The 16817-nt window shown below is 35.9% G+C and overlaps 1 protein-coding gene across 7 annotated transcripts in view; it reads left to right on the top strand.

Moving 5' to 3' along the window:
- Positions 1 to 16817, top strand: part of ATP9B (ATPase phospholipid transporting 9B (putative)) — a 179128-nt gene that overhangs the window by 142249 nt on the left and 20062 nt on the right. For 5 of the 7 annotated variants that reach the window (XM_080581008.1, XM_080581007.1, XM_080581006.1 and 2 more), the window contains 4 exons: positions 2556 to 2668; positions 6380 to 6628; positions 11662 to 11823; positions 15900 to 16061. In XM_080581008.1, coding sequence (XP_080437134.1) covers positions 2556 to 2668; positions 6380 to 6628; positions 11662 to 11823; positions 15900 to 16061 — 686 coding nt within the window. The remainder of the gene's footprint in view (positions 1 to 2555; positions 2669 to 6379; positions 6629 to 11661; positions 11824 to 15899; positions 16062 to 16817) is intronic. The other 2 variants (XM_080581010.1, XM_080581009.1) reach the window with 1 other exon arrangement.

The raw sequence follows: 16817 nt of genomic DNA, 5'->3' as shown, positions 1-16817 counted from the left end.
ATTAATTGTTTCTTTTGGGTTTTGTTTTCCTTCTTTTTTATTAGAATTTTGAATAGCAAGTACAGATATTTTTGCAGCTTGCTTTCATATGCCATAGATGTTTCCTATTACTGTAGCTGATAAAATGGAAGGATGTTGATTCTATAAGTAATGCATAAAATCTGAGTATTAAATTGTGATTGCTGGAATGTTTAACCTTGTCTTTATAAATTGTTTTCCCTTGCTCATTTTTCCTGAACCTCCTTCCCTGGCTCCTGATTCTTGCAAGATATGAAAATCCATACTTTTCTACTCTGAAGCTTTTCTTCTCTGCTTGCTGAGATGGGAGGCGGGAAGGAATGACACAGTTTTTCCATCTATCTACCTTTCCCTCAACTACACATGATTTGGACTTGGACAGATTTAGTAATGTCAGAAGAAATAATCTTTCCATATAATAATCGTAGAGCCAATTTTGTTTTTTCTCTGTTTTCCCAAGCAGCAATTACTGAACTAGTGAGAAACAGATTTGACAGTTGCCTGCTGTCTCAAATTTTGAGTGGCATTTAGTTCCCCAACTCCTAGGGAGAATTTATTTTAATTCAAAAATTGGCAAAGCTATGGGCAGTGAGAAGATGTTAACATGCCTGGAAAGTAACAAACGTTATGCAGATTTATTTGGAAATTTCTTGCAACAAACAATATTGAACAAAGAACTTTGTTTTAGTGTTTTTGTTGTGTTGGATTTTTTGTTTGTTTGTTTTGTTTTCTTTTTAAATGGAGATTTTAATTTCTCATGATTGCAAGTGGAAACTTGCCTGTTTCTCATCTGCAAAATGTAGATTGTTGTGTTTTTTTTTTCTCCTAGCCCACAATTACAGTCATAAATGTAATCAAATTTAACAAACAATATTTGAACAAAAGTAAAGCTTGTAAAGGCAAACAAAAAATCTTCATGGACTTACATGATGACTATAAAAACAAACTCTTCTTATCCCTTGTATAAAAGTAGTCAAAAGTTTCTGTCTTCCTAATTGTGGAGATCAAGAACTTTATCTGCGTGGGCTGTTTTCCAGCCTTTGGAATATTTTACTTCTCATATGTATTTTTAATAATGTTATGCATTTTGTGAAGAAATTATGTGTTTCATACAAACCTTGTTTTAAATATTTTTCTGAATTCAAATGGTATGACTGGTAAAAAATCCTGAACAACATGTAAGGAAACATGAATGGAAAGTGTCAGTTTTTAATGGTAGAGAGGGAAAAGGAAATATATTTGGAATGATCATCTAATGCTTCTATAGTAATACAACTAGACATGGTCTGATAACTGTGGTTTGATGGTACAACAATTGAAATGAAGTGTCACCATACAGATATTACCAGAATGTAGGACTGTTAGACATATCAGATATAACTGAGGAAGATGTGACTTTTACAACCTTACTGAATCTTCCAAAATTACTAATAGTTCTAGCCCTATTAGATGCATAAGCTGGATGCTAACTGTCCAAACAGTTCTGTTTTCCACACAATGGAGAGAAGTAACCTACTCTCTTCCTGTGGCTTGTGTCTTTAAGCATACTGGGATGAAGACGTGAAATAGTTTATTCTGCAGTTCTTATTTGTGGATAATTTTAATATCCTTTGCATTAGAATTATTGTAAAAGCTTCAAGAATGGCACTTCTAGTATCATGTTGTGTTTATCATCATCAGGATATTGTCACATTTATGATTTTTGATAACCCAAGACTGTGTGGTTAAATATAGTAAAAGTTTTGTACTAAATTAATTCCCCTTTGTCTGAGTAATTATAGGAATAGTTTTTTAGGAAGGGCCATTATCAAGATAATCTTTTGTGAGTTTACCATGGGAAGCTAGGTGACCTCTTTTTGTCTGATGTGCCTCATCTTGGAAGCCTGAACCTTCCACCTTTCTATTAAGAGTTTTTCCAAACCCAGGGATGTGAACAGTTGGCAGAGATGGACGCAAAGTGTCAGTCTGTGACTGACACCCTGTAGTTTCTCACAAATGCAAAGTGTGTTCTGAAAACACTGATTTCATTCATTCTGCCTTATTCCAGTTGGAGGCTAAATCTGTCAACTTTGGAAGTGATGTTTGTTCTTAATGACTTATTCTAGCTAACATTGAATGTGCCTGCTTGTTAGCGTGTCTGCCTTTGTACACGAGGTGCTGGATTCCTGGACGGATGTTTTTTTTATTTTCCTTAAGCATTTCTGATACATGGTGCAAACTGTTGCATTGATGTTTGAGAGTCAGTTTTATCCATATAATACATTTTCTGTGTTTTATACTAAGGAAAATGATTTTGTGTCTTTCTAGTTTGTATGTTTAGTTGTGGTGGCAGAATCAGGCTGAAGGTGGAACCAGTGATTTCTTCCAGTATGACTAACTCTGATCTTTCTGCACAAGCGTTACTTTAATTAACTGAACTGATGCTAACTTATGATTCATTCCTTCTTTCCAAAAGAAAGACTGGGACTGGGGGGTGGAGTGTTGTGGCCTTCTCATGGTATTTTTTTGCTGGTTTGTAATGTGCTTCTCCATTACAGGAACACTTACACAGAATGAGATGATATTTAAGCGTCTCCACCTAGGTACTGTGTCCTATGGAACAGACACAATGGATGAAATTCAGAGTCATATTATAAACTCATATTCACAGGTATCTCATTTATAAATTATTTACCTTTAATATGGAGATATTTTTAAAGCACTGAAGCATTGTTGTTCATCATGTCTAGAAATTTGAGATGCTATGAAAATTCTTCCTTTTGTAGATCTCTCTCAACTGATAGGATGAAAGGGGAAAGTGTGAGACAGTATGTTGTTGTCTCCTGGTTCTAAAGTTCCTCATAACACCCACTTCACGGAGTTTACTTTTCTATTCCCCACTGTCAGGAATCTGTGTTAACTTGTCTGTGCAATGCAGTTTGTCTTCTGCCAAATCATCTCAGAGTAAGCTATTCATTGTGGAGACTGCAAATTACGAGTAAATGACCAGAATACAACAAACAGTAATTACATCTTAGAAGATATATTCATCAACAATAGACATTGAAAACCACATTAATTGGCATAACCAAAAAGAAAAAAAAAAGTTGGCAAAATGAAGACATATATAAAAAAATATTTTAAATAAATATGGTTTTAGAGAAATTTAAGATTGCAAATGGCATAAACCAGGGGAAAAAATGAAAACTTTCTAACTCTCTTCTGGTTGAGAATGAAGTGTTTGGTCTTCCTGTGATATATGAATACTTGGTCTAGGAAGAGAATTGTGACTCCTTGTCTGTCTGTGGGTAAGTTGTGGAGTGGAGGAGGATCAAATTCTGCAAACACCATTTGCATTTCCTATGTATATAAAGTATCTGGGTTGCTTCTGCAGGCCTTTCTAAGGACCTGATTCCATTCTGGGATTAGGAAGTTGGTTTTTTTTTATTTTTATTTCTATTCTTTGAAACAAACAACAACAACAACAACAACAAATTGATATAGGAGCAAATAAGTGATATGTTAATTAATGTTTTCATATGTTGCATACAGTGTGATAATTAAGACTTTATATATAAATTATAGTTGATGTGGATACAAAACATCATTGGCTGACCCAGTTAAGTTCATAGACTGACCCCCTTATCTGTGTCGTCATTTTCTCTTGTAAGAGGATTGATTGTAGGATCAACAATTAGCTTGGGTCTTTAGGTATGCAGATCTTTTTGAACTGTAGCTTCCTTCTCTTTTGATTCTTTAAAAAAAAAAAAAAACAAAAAGTTTGACACCAATTTGTTAATACTCTGTTGCATTTCAGAAGAGAGGCAGAAGGGAAAGCAGTGACTAAACACAGTATATTAGTTTTCAGTCTGCAACTTGAATTTCTATATTATTTTCCATATAAACAAATCAAGGAATCTAGTTCTTAGATTTATCCAAGAAAAAGGAATTCATTTCAGCTTAATTCTTAGTAGGTACAGCCATGAATATGTCACTGAATTGCAATAATAAGCCCGTGAGAAATAAGATATGGAGTTCTTTTACCTAAAGATCAGTAGTCCAGATTTGGTTCAGGATGGGTTATTGGAAGTAATTGCTACCTGACAATGTTTATAAAAATCACCCAACCATAGTTTTGTTATAATGGATTGTTTGGGTATTCACAGTAACAACAGTAGCAATAGATAATATTAACTGATAAACTTCAGCAGGCACACTTAGGACTGACTAAGTTCGAAGACTGGGCACCAGTCTTCTTGTAGAGGAGGCACATTCATTTATTTAGGTTAATTTATTCTCATTTATTTAGGTTAAATATTCTATCTGAAAAGAATGGCATAATTTCTGGAATTCTTACTTGCTTAAAGGTTTTACTAGTTTGTTGTAGAATTTAATGAGTTGTACCCATGGTTAATTATTTTTTTAATTACTGTAACAGATTTGGCACTGAATTCTTTAAAAGAAGAAATGCAAGGGAAGCTTTATTTCCCTGAATTGTGGGAAAGGATTTCCCAAATCTATGTTAGCAGTTCTTAAATGATGAAAAGAACTTTTTTGGAACTTCCTTTTTGCAGCTTTATATAACACTGCTTAATGTTTAAATAATACTTTAATTATGTGTGTTGCTAGCAACTATTTAAAACAGAAAAATGAAGGAGTTTCTTTAACAAAACAAGCAACTATTAAACAGTGCTTCAATCTCAAAACTATAGTGAGTTTTTTTTTTATTTAATCTATGATAATAGGGGCTGCCGGTTAGCTAGGCAGTGGTTCTTGTGTGACATTGATTTTATCCCTTGTTTGTGTTCTGTTTTATTATTACAGTGGACCTACTAGACTATTGTCATCTTAATGTAACACACAAATCTATTATAACCTGATTATATTTCCCCACTGGAAGCATTTTGTGATAGAGGGCATAATCTTTAATGGAATTTGTGTGAAATTAAATTATACAAGCATCAATAAACATAACATAATTCAGGAGGAGTAAATCAGCTTAATTTATTTGCAGCTGTAATGGCATCAGCGTTAGCAGAATGCAAATGCCAAGGTTTAAAGCAGTAGCTGAAAAGCAGTGCCAGATGAGCAGAAAGTTAAACCCTTTATTAGACAACACTGTAATTTGATGGGCAGAATGTTCACGGTTCAGCAGATTACAGTCAGGAGTTAAAAACGCATGGTTTCTGAAGAGGTTTTCTGAGTTACCAAAGAGTCTTCTGTTCACTCCAGGGTAGAACTGCGTATATATTTAGATATATAGATATATATATTTCCAATGCTGACTTCAAAAACAAACAGGCAATAAAACAGTTGCTTTCAAACATTTATAAACAGAGTACTCTCTTAGACAAATTCAATCATGTACTTGACTATTTCTGAAGGATAACTAAAAGTAGTGTTAGTGTTTATTCAACAATAATATGATCCTCAAATGTGTCAAACTATTATTTTGAAGGATTATTTATTATATTTTTGTATTATATTATTATATTATATTATTGTATAATAGTATTGTATAATAGTACATACATAGTATTGTATGTATTATATTATTATATTATATATTATATTTTGCTAAGGAAGAACAAATTCCAACCTGCAGCAAAAGCAACTACCCTTCAAACTGTATTAGTTTACAAATAATGTAGAAATCACATAGGTTTTTAATTTAATCAGTGATATTTTTATCCTAATTTTTATACTTAATGATATTTACATTTGTTCTTTCGTTCCATACCAATGTGCTGTTTAAAATGCTAAAGATTTCGGTCAAGATGTAAAGGGATTTTTTTTTCAATATTAAATTGTGGAATATAAGTTTCCAGCCTCTGGATGTACGCAGATGACAGAATAAAGAAGAAAAGCAAACAAACAAAAGAAAAAACACCCTTGCAGTTTTGTTCTGGTGTTCCTAAAGTGATCCAGTTTGTTGCTGTCTTAAGTACTTTTCTAAAATAATGCATAGGAAGTAAAGTACATAAAAGGATTATTGTGTGATGGATCACTGGAAAAGGTAAATTATGAATTAAGGAAGCAGTGTTTTCTGCAGAACCTGGTCAGCCTATTCATTCATTTTATTGGTTACTTGTTTTAATTTCGCATTTTTCAATTACCTGCTGTTTGAATTCTCTCTTATTGAAATTAAATATAAATTCAAGATAATGAACCTCTGGTTATACATTAGTTCTAGAGAAAAGTAGATGAGGATTTTTATTAATCACGAACTGAAAGAGTTAACAGTAGTTTTTATGAAATAAATAGTTACTATTCTTATAATTTATCATCCTTTTTAAAGGGAAAAATCAGATATAAATCAGTATTCATGTTTTGTTTCTATTATTAAACTTTGTTTTACTGTTCATTGTATTGGGTCTTAAAGGTGCATTCTCAGAATAGTGGAAGCAATGTAAGCTCAACACCATCTAGGAAACCTCAGTCTTCTGCACCCAAAGTCCGCAAGAGCGTCAGCAGCCGAATACATGAAGCAGTGAAGGCTATTGCACTGTGCCACAATGTGACCCCAGTTTATGAATCACGTGCTGGTGTGTCTGGAGAAACAGAATATGCAGAGGTGGATCAGGACTTCAGTGATGAAAATCGAGCTTACCAGGCTTCCAGCCCTGATGAGGTTAGTATGCAAGGGCAAAAAAAAATTAATCTCAGCCAAAAAACAGGATTCATGAAGTTAAAAAGAACAGAACTGTGAAATACAAGTGTTTTGGGGTGGGGTTTCTTTATACTTCCAATAATCTGGTTTTACTTCCTTTATTGCTATAGGAAAGATCTAGGTTATGTAAAGGTAGTTTGAATTATTTGCCTAAGAGGTCTGTGAAGTTAATGCTTTGAAATCAATGCTGCATTGAGTATCAGAATTAAAGTTATTAGGTGTATTCTCAAAACATTAATTTGTGTATGGATCATAGCACAGATATTCAAAGGAGAATATGAAACTCAGCTTTGAGTGATAGACAGCCAGGTACATTAGCTAGTGACTCTACCAGTTAGTGGAATACACACGAAACAAACCCCAACAGGAAAAAAAAGCCCAAACCTCAAACACTCCTGTACAAAAGCTCTTGAGCTTACTTACCTTAGGCAGCTGCATTATCTTGAGGGTTCAGTCAAAACTTCATGAAGTGTGGAACAAACTTAAAACCCTATTTGAGTAAAATATGCATTTGCCTTACATTGAAATCCAAATCTGAAACAAATCCTACTGCTTTCATAGACCTGAGTTATTGTTCTGAGTAGTCATGTTTTAGGGCCTGAATTAGTTGCCTAAAATTCAATCCAGAAAGATCTTGCGAGGCAGAGACAAAATTCAAGTTTCAATATTTTGCAAAGTAAGCATAAAAATAATTCTGGTCCACTGACATGAATATGGGTGTACTCTTGAAAACAGAATATTTAGAAGTCAGTTTGCCTCTTAAATTGAATAGGTTAAAGGGCATCTTTGTTTTAAAGAAATTCTAGCAGTGTCTGAAGGTTGTATATACTGTTGATGGTGTAGCCACTGTAACTTAGTCATAATCAAAACACAGTTTTCACAAGATGTGAAGAAGGAGTAGTATATGTGAAAGCCTGTATACTTTTTTTAACTGTACAAGTTGATCTAATACCAGGTAATATTTCTTCCACAAAGTAGTAATTACTACAATTACTACAGCTTTGCTTGTTACTTTTGGTATACGTTTGGTTTGCATTTTTAGTATATCACCATATGTACCATTAACAGAATTTTAACAATTCAAACTGCAAACTAATTGCTAAAAGAAACAAGTTTATAACAAGTCCTTTCAAAAATTAAATAAAATGAAGTCTTTCTTGATGTTGTACTGAACAGACAATTATATCCACTTCCAGTAGTTCATGGTATCAAGGGATTGCAGAATACAAAGAAATGGCTGGTTCTCAGAGATCAAAAAGCAGCAGATAGAACATCCATTTTAGAAGTAAACTCTAGGTAGGACTTGAGCTCTTTGGCTAAAATCAATAATCCATAATATAGTGTGTGTTGTTATATAATACAAGTTGACCTACAATATGAGTTGAGAATGTTGGAAGTGCATTTGTTTATGACAGAGATACTGTCAGTATAATCTGTTATTGTATCTGCATAATGTTTGACAATATTTGCACACGTACAATTTTTCATATGCATATATAATCATATTCACTAAATGTATTAGTGTAATGAGCCTGCAAGGTACCACTAAATATAATGAAAGATGCAGTCACAGCTAAAGATTAAGTAAACCCTTCAGCTTTAACAGACAAAGGTGAAGAGATGTGCAATTAAGAGAAATGTTGATTTTTTTCACACACTTGCTCTTCTCTCTATATTTTTTTCAATTCATTCAGTCTTTTGGAATCTGAAAATAATGCCGTAAATAGCAATTCTCCTTCAATATTTGCTAAAGGAAACAGCTGTAAGACTTGAGAATTATGCAAGTGGTGCCCTGGGAAGACAGTAAAGGATTTGACCTTGGAAAAAGGAAAGTTGATAAAGTGCTTAGATGACAGATATGGGGCTCAGGGTGAAAAGCAAAGTGGAAGAGGAAGACAGCAATGAAGAAACTATTAGTGCTTTAAGGGAGAGAATGTACAGGTATTTTTAATAATGATTTTTTTGTCCTGAACTCATACATTCAAACTATATGCCAGTGAATTGAAAAACTTGCAACACACTTCAGAACAGACAGCATTAAATTTCATTTTCAAAGATGTTTGAAACTACTAAAAATATCATATTGAATAGGTATAGTTTAATATATTTAAAAATTGATACTGAAAGGAATCTTATAAAATGATGAAGCTACAGAAAACATTTAAATAGCATAAAAAATGCAGGATAACAGCAAAAAGGCTAAGAGTTGAAAGACTTAGCAGGTCTTTATCATAATTTTTTAAAGAGTTGTATTGATGCAATGCTTGCAAATCACTGGAGCCTAAGGAAAATAATGTAAATGGTTCATTATTTAGCTTATTGAACTTTCCTGCAGTTAGGTTGACTGATGATGCCAATGTTTCCCAATCACCAAAGTACCATTTTAAAAGCATTTTTTATTGAATAAAGTGCTTTGAATATTGCACCCTGGAGCTTTATTTAGGGAAATGATTCAATTGATGTTTTCTGTTTAACCTCAACACTGACCTATCACAACATATTTGGTTAATAAGCAACATTATCATTTAATAGACTTAACCAGTTTTATGCATTGTGCTTTCTCAACATTACAACTCTATTCTCTTAGATTTTGTTTATGGAACTCGCTTGATTGCAGTCTTTTGAAAGAAGATGTGATTTGTTCTGTTGTCTTTTTGCATTATGTAACATTGCATGTTATCACCATAGCATATAAAGAGCAGAGAACAATGTGTAAGTATAAACTGATCTTCCCTGTAGAAGAGTGTAAGAAGCAGTTCCGTAATATATTGACATGTAATACAGTTAATGAAATTACTTGAGGAATTCATTTGAAATTCTTCACACGTGTATGTGTGCATCCATATACAGATAATATAATCAAAAGGAAGTCTGCACATTTAGAAGTAGGTACATTCATCATAAAAGATGTATTTATCTATCGTTAGAGTAACCTGAGATAAGTAACTGATTTTGTATTCATAATGTGAACCCTACTTATGCCAGGCTCTTTGTTTCTTATGATAAGTGATCAATATTTCATTTTCTCTGAAAGAGTGGAAAGTTTCATTTGTCTGTCACTTGTCCTCTGCAGATGTAGCATAGCAAACAATAAACATTCATTGAGAACTTGCTTAAAAAAAAATGAAAACGTCTTTTACTCAGCCATGATAGCTGTGGGTTCAGCTCATCTGTAGAAAGTCAGCTACCCTAATGTAATGAACAATCATAAAAGGGTATAAGCTAAGTAGGTAAAGCAATGGAGTTCAAAGGTCACAGACCCAAGCAATTCAGGGGCATGCTATGAACAGGAGCCTTTGAAGACCTTTGCTCCCCTCTGGTCAGAAAAGATTGATCAGTCACGATTTTTAATGACTGCGTACTCTCATAAACCAGCTATTTATTGGTTATGCTTTGTCCTGCACTGTTATATTCTCAAGCATTTCTAATTCCCGGATTTCAAGTATTTAAATACTACTTTAAAGTGTGGTCAGTTACTTAATTCCAATGTTTCCGTCCAAAGACAACAGTTTCTAAAATTAATTACAATGATACACAGCCAATCATTTAAAAACAGACAGGGAAATGATATGCCCTTAGTGAAGCAGCTTTTGTGTTTACAAGTGAAGCTGTAATGTATGAGACATGTTGTATTGTTTAATTCATTTTATTGTGTGTGCTTATTGAAGCAAGACTAATTGTGTTGTTTTGTCAATGTATTGTGAAAAGCAAATCACTCAGTAGCATAAAACCATCACTTTCATGACCTTAGAGACCCACAAAGAATAACTACTTCATAGCTTGTCTTGAATATCGATTGGCAGTTTTTTCACATATCAAGCTGTATTTTAAGTTAATAATTTTATTTAATTTTGAAGGTTCTTGATGAAAAGGGGTAGACTGCAAATTTCCTTTACCAAATCATTGTTCATAAATACAAACAAAGTGGTGCTCATTGCAAACATTAATGTTGTTGAACAATCCTAACAGAAACTGTTGGGAACATTCAGACAGTAGGGGGAAAAAAAGCTCCCAGCTTCTTCCCTGTTACCATACCAAAAGTCTTAACCTCAATATACCACATGTATAACCTGTGTGTCCTCTGTTTCCTTACATGGGAACCAGGTTTTGAAAGTAAATCCGACTATCTGAAATTAAGATGCTTTTAATTTGCTCTGAAATAAATGAAGGTTGTTTACATGAGAATTCTTTAAGGAGCAAAACTATCTTAAGAAATTTCCACACGTAGTTCTTCACTCTCACCCTACAAACTGCTCACTCATAAATGTCAAAGGCTTCAAAGCCTTTATTTATATGGTCCATTTTTCACCTAAATGGTCAGGGGCATTTTTTTGGTCTTAGGCCAAGCAGTAACAGCCTTTTAGGATGGAACTGGTAAGTGAAGGTCTTCAGAATTCAGTAGGATATCTCATACCTCACTTTGTGGATGTATGACCCTGTGTGCTCAAGGACGAGGCAAGTTTCATTTTTTCAAGTGACTATATCAGTTTTTCATCAACCATGACTTCTTCCTGCCATCAGGGTCCCAAGGTGACAAGTAACTAGAGGTCATTATCTTTCCCACAGAGCAAAAGGATTCTGTGTTGCAATTCACAGAATTTTTCCCGCAGAGCAAAAGGATTCTGTGTTGCAATTCACAGAATTCCAGAATTGTAGAGGTTGGAAGGGACCTCAAGAGATCATCGGGTCCAACCCCCCTGCCAAAGCAGGTTCCTTAGAGCAGGTTGCCCAGGTAGGCGTTCAGACAGGCCTTGAATATCTCCAGAGAAGGAGACTCCACAACCTCCCTGGGCAGCCTGTTCCAGTGCTCTGTCACCCTCACTGTGAAGAAGTTCTTTTGCATGTTGGTGTGGAACTTCCTGTGACCCATTTTGTGGCCGTTGCCCCTTGTCCTGTCCCCACAAACCACTGAAAAGAGGTTGGCCAAATCCCTCTGTCTCCCTGTAGAGGTATTTATAAAGGTATTTATAAACATTAATAAGATCTCCTCTCAGTCTTCTTTTCTCCAGGCTGAACAAACCCAGGTCTCTCAGCCTTTCCTCATAGCGAAGATGCACCAGGCCCACTATCATCTTTGTGGCCCACCGCTGGACACTTTCCAGGAGATCCCTGTCTTGTTTGTACTGGGGAGCCCAGAAATGGACACAGTGCTCCAGGTGAGGGCTGACCAGAGCAGAGTAGAGGGGGAAATTTCGTAGAATCATAGAATATCCCGAGTTGGAAGGGACCCATAAGGATCATCAAGTCCAACTCCTGGCACTGCACAGGTCTGCCCAAAAGTTTAGACCATGTGACTAAGTGCACAGTCCAATCTCTTCTTAAATTCAGACAGGCTTGGTGCAGTGACTACTTCACTGGGGAGCCTGTTCCAGTGTGCAACCACCCTCTCGGTGAAGAACCTCTTCCTGATGTCCAGCCTAAACTTCCCCTGCCTCAGCTTCACACCGTTCCCACGGGTCCTGTCACTGGTGATAACAGAGAATAGGTCACCTGCCTCTCCACTCCCTCTCGCGAGGAAGTTGTAGACTGCGATAAGGTCCCCCCTCAGCCTCCTCTTCTCCAGGCTGAACAGGCCAAGTGACCTCAGCCACTCCTCATACGTCTTCCCCTCTAGGCCCTCCACCATCTTCGTTGCCCTCCTCCGGACACTGTCCAACAGTTTAATGTCCTTTTTGTACTGTGGTGCCCAGAACTGCACACAGTACTCAAGGTGAGGCCGCACCAGTGCAGAGTAGAGCGGGACAATCACCTCCCTCAACCGACTAGCAATGCCGTGCTTGATGCACCCCAGGGTACGGTTGGCCCTCCTGGCTGCCAGGGCACACTGCTGGCTCATGTTGCTGTCAACCATAACTCCCAGATCCCTCTCTGTGGGGCTGCTCTCCAGCCTCTTGTTGCCCAGTCTGTACGTATAGCCAGGGTTGCCCTGTCCCAGGTGCAGGACCCGGCACTTGCTCTTGTTAAACTTCATGTGATTGGTGGTCGCACAGCTCTTATTCCCCTAAATAAAAATTAGTAAGACAGTTGGGTGATACCTGGTATTTCCTACTAATCCAGAGGAAGATGGGGCAAATGTTAACCTGACCGGGAATGAGAGTCCCCACCCTTGTGCAAGTCATTTACCCTCATGAGGAAAGGTCAGGAGAATTCACAGAGGATCTTGGAATTGGGCTGAGTAAGGGGCAGACCTGTACCTTTTGATTGCATGGCCTAAAGCCATTTAACACCACTTCAGAGAGAATAAAACTTCTTTTATTTGTTAGGGAGTCACTTAACTCTTTCATCCTCGAGGCTGAAAATAAATAAGGATATGTCTGTTCCTTTAAATGCTTTCTATGGACAATCCCTCATCTTGCACATCAGTGTTTGTTTTGGCTGTTGAATTGTGTGGTTAGATACCTGTAGCTTTTTCTGCCATGTAGTTATTTTCACTGAGATTATTAAATGGAAGACTAATGGGCTAATAGAATTTTCTGTAAAAGAGATTTTTTTCCTTAAAAATAAAAAATAATGTTGTAAACAGTTGAAAAATTGTCATTTAAAATTGGTTTATGATAAAATCAAATATTCCAAAATCTTTGTGGAGTATTAATTTACATGTTTCCTAAAGTGTTTTTTTTGTTTAAAATTGTTGATTAGTATTTGGTTTTGGATAAAGTCAGTCTAATGGTCTAATTAAATGTGAAGTTCTGAATCTTCAACAGGAATATGGTTTTTTTGTTCTCTGCTTAATATGGAGTTTAAAAAATTCCTAACTATTCACTAACTATTCATTTTCTTGTCTTTAATAGGCAATTAGGTTTCATCACTGATGAAATAAGTAACTGCATCCTTGTCACTTAACAACCTTGTATGCTTAATGGAACTTTCTAGAAGTTACTTAAGATATTTATAAACAGATTTTTTTTAGTTCAGTAAATGAATGTTTCTAAACAAATGGGATGATTGTCCCCAAGCCATTGAATTATTGTGCAGGGCTGCCAACAAGGTCTGTAACAACAGTGCTTCTGAAGTTTCCCCTCTTTGTGCCCCACTTCAGATGCACGTGTTCCTCAGACAGCTGAGTTAGATAAACCATCATGCTCAGAGAAGCTACTTCCACCTCCTGGGCTAGTACTGCCATAAAATTAAACACATTAGCTTGTGGGTATCTTGGCTGAACAAATGCTGCTTTGCCCACTAATTGGGAGAGTTTCCTTTTGAAGTCTTGGAATTTTACTTTGAGTGGCAATTTGTGCTATCATAATTGAAGAGTTTAGTATTGGAGTTGTGAACTATGGCAGCTCCTAGGGGCTGGTGGCCTCTAGTGGAGAGAGGCTACTGACGGGGAATGAGAGCTGAACAGTAATGATAAGATCTGAAAGTTCTGGAGTAAGAAACACCGAACAAGATGTTTCTCAGTAGCTTTTGTCAGATCTGTTCCATTTCCATTCCATAATGCAAATATTTACTATCTTCACTACTAATGTTACTTTGAGGTTGTCATATCGGAGGTGGGTAGCTGTTCTTACTAGCTGGACTGAGGAGGAAGACAAATAGCAAGCGAGAAACAACAGAAGCTGTCTTCAACTCTCCCTGTGTTACCTATCCCAGCTACACTACATGGTTAATGGCTTGAGGCACAGACCTGTGTCTCAGTAATGGGGGGACCAGTGCAATTCTGTCACCTGGGAAACTGATTTCTATAGAAAAGAAACTTAGTGATCAGCCAGACAAGATCCACAGAGTATTCAAATAAGTCCCTAACTTGGATTCAGGAGACTTGATGCATTTCATCTGTCTGTGTTAGGAAATTAATGGTTATCAGCAAATAAATATTTATCATTAGAATAGTTTTTGGGTTTTTTTGAAAGCAAAATGATAGCATCTCCAGATAAGTTTTTTGTGCTTCCCCAACCTTTGATTGTTTTATCTGACCACATCCAATATGTAAAGCGCTGTAGAAGCTACAGCTGCTGCGTTCACATGCCATTCTAGGGGTTCTAGATGTTTTTACACTGGGTTACAAGACCATTTTAATGTAACATTTCAGAAACATTAAAGAGAATGGAATATAACTAGAGGGGAAACCTCAAGAGAGGGTGTTAATCTAAGAAACCTTTTTCTGAACTCTGTACAGCCAGTGACTCAGTATATACTTATTTGTGCAGATTTGTAATTTATATTTTTATGCCATCTGTGAAATATATTTTTTAATAGTTATATGTTATAAAGGCTGCAGATATTTAATGGTATGGTTTGGTTGTGTTGTTCAGGATACTGTTAGGTATGGCTGGTCTGGTATAATGACAGGAGTCAATCTTCATGTGTTACTCTCAAGTTGCCTTTTAGGCAACTATTTGATTCCTGAGTCTTGCTGACCATTTCTGCTACGGTATTTGCACTGCTATGGTATATGCACTTTTTAAAAAAGAAAAAAAAAATAAGTAGTTGTGTGTAGGCCAGGTATAAGAATCCAGAATGACTGTGCTGCAAAATGCTAGTTCAAATGGTTGGTGAAGCCAAGCATAAGCAAAATAATAAACAGATGTGAGTCACCAAATATAGAACACTTAAGTCCTAGCTGCAAAGGGACACAAATGAGATGATAGGGTATTAGGAGAAAGATGCAATTTACAGGTCAGAATGTAATAGTAACCTTTCACTGTGAAAATTGAAAATTAACCTTGGGAGTATTGGATCACTTACAGCTTATGTGGTACTTTTATTGAAGAAGAAAAATCTCTAAAGACTTCCTGTGATTTGGGGATTTTAAAATGATGCTATTTAAAGTGTGTTCTTTTCTCTTTATTTAACTGCATCTCAATGCATTTTCATTTGTTGGTGCCTGCACAGACAACACTACGAGGATTTCTTGGGAGTTCATACAACTTTTTTTTCCCAATTTAAATTTTCATTAGAAGCTACTCAGTAATTATTTACTCAATTTGGATGAAATTCTTAGTGGGCATTAGTCATCATGTCGGTTGAACTTACCTGAGGTTTTTCCTGCTTGTGTGTCTTCTGTCACACTGCTCAATTTTAATTTTTGTAATCTTTCTGAAGGAAAACATTATTTTGATGTACTAAGATTTTGTACTGTATACTGATGGTTTTTCTATGAGAGGGTTGAAATCTTTGGAACAGCTTAAACATTTACCCTACTGACAGTTCTTTGACTTTAGCCTAATCTATATAATGCAATTGACCTTTCACATTTAAATGTGTCTTTTTTTTCTTTTGTCTTCTTTAGGTAGCTCTGGTGCAGTGGACAGAGAGTGTTGGTCTTACGCTAGTTAACAGGGATTTAACCTCAATGCAATTGAAGACCCCTGGTGGACACATTCTGACATACTATATTCTGCAGATTTTCCCCTTCACTTCTGAGAGCAAGCGCATGGGAATCATAGTTAGGGTAATTTGGAGGGGCTGTTGATTTTCATTTCTCAAAAGCTATTTTTTACTGAACAGTTATTTTGATATTTCTTAATAGAAACTTGATGCTGAAAGAATGTATTACACTGGACTTTCAAATGGAAAGTAGACACTTGATGCAGGTACACACTAGACAAGCAATTGTATAAAATTCAGGCTAACCTGCTGTTGCAGAGACGTTTGTAAAGGACAAACTCTTCTCTCACGTGCAACACATTAATTTCAGTACTTCATGCTTAGGCTCCGATGTTGCAAGTTTTAACCCTTCATTTTTAATTTTCATCTTAAAAGTGTGTTGCCTCTTCAAGGGATAAACAAGTGAAACAAATTTCTTGCAATAGTAGTTTGCATCTTTCTATACTGTATCAGTACTGATACTGCTTTTTCAGGCATGCATGCACGCACAGCAAAACACCACAAGGTCTCAGATGTACCGGGTATATGCTTTACCTTATATGCTTATATACCACCTATGTATCTGTTAGATGTCCAGATGGGAACATAATAATGATTATTAAAACTTCAGATGCAAGAAAGCCACCACACCATGCAAAGGAAGGTTTAAACCTCTGCTAATGTTAAGCCATGCATGCTATGTACTTCTGTCCTGACTAAAATCAGATACTGTAACAGAAAAGCTTCAGATAATGTGGTTACATGGTTAGATCAGTATTAAGTCCTAGTTAAATAGGTGTCGAACTCATCCTATTCCATGTTTGTAAGTGGATAACAAACC

The sequence above is a fragment of the Anser brachyrhynchus genome (genome assembly GCF_964034855.1).
Source record: "Anser brachyrhynchus genome assembly, chromosome: 2".
Lineage (NCBI taxonomy): Eukaryota > Metazoa > Chordata > Aves > Anseriformes > Anatidae > Anser > Anser brachyrhynchus.
Note: the sequence above shows the minus strand (reverse complement) of the source record. Positions and strands in the feature narration are given on the sequence as shown.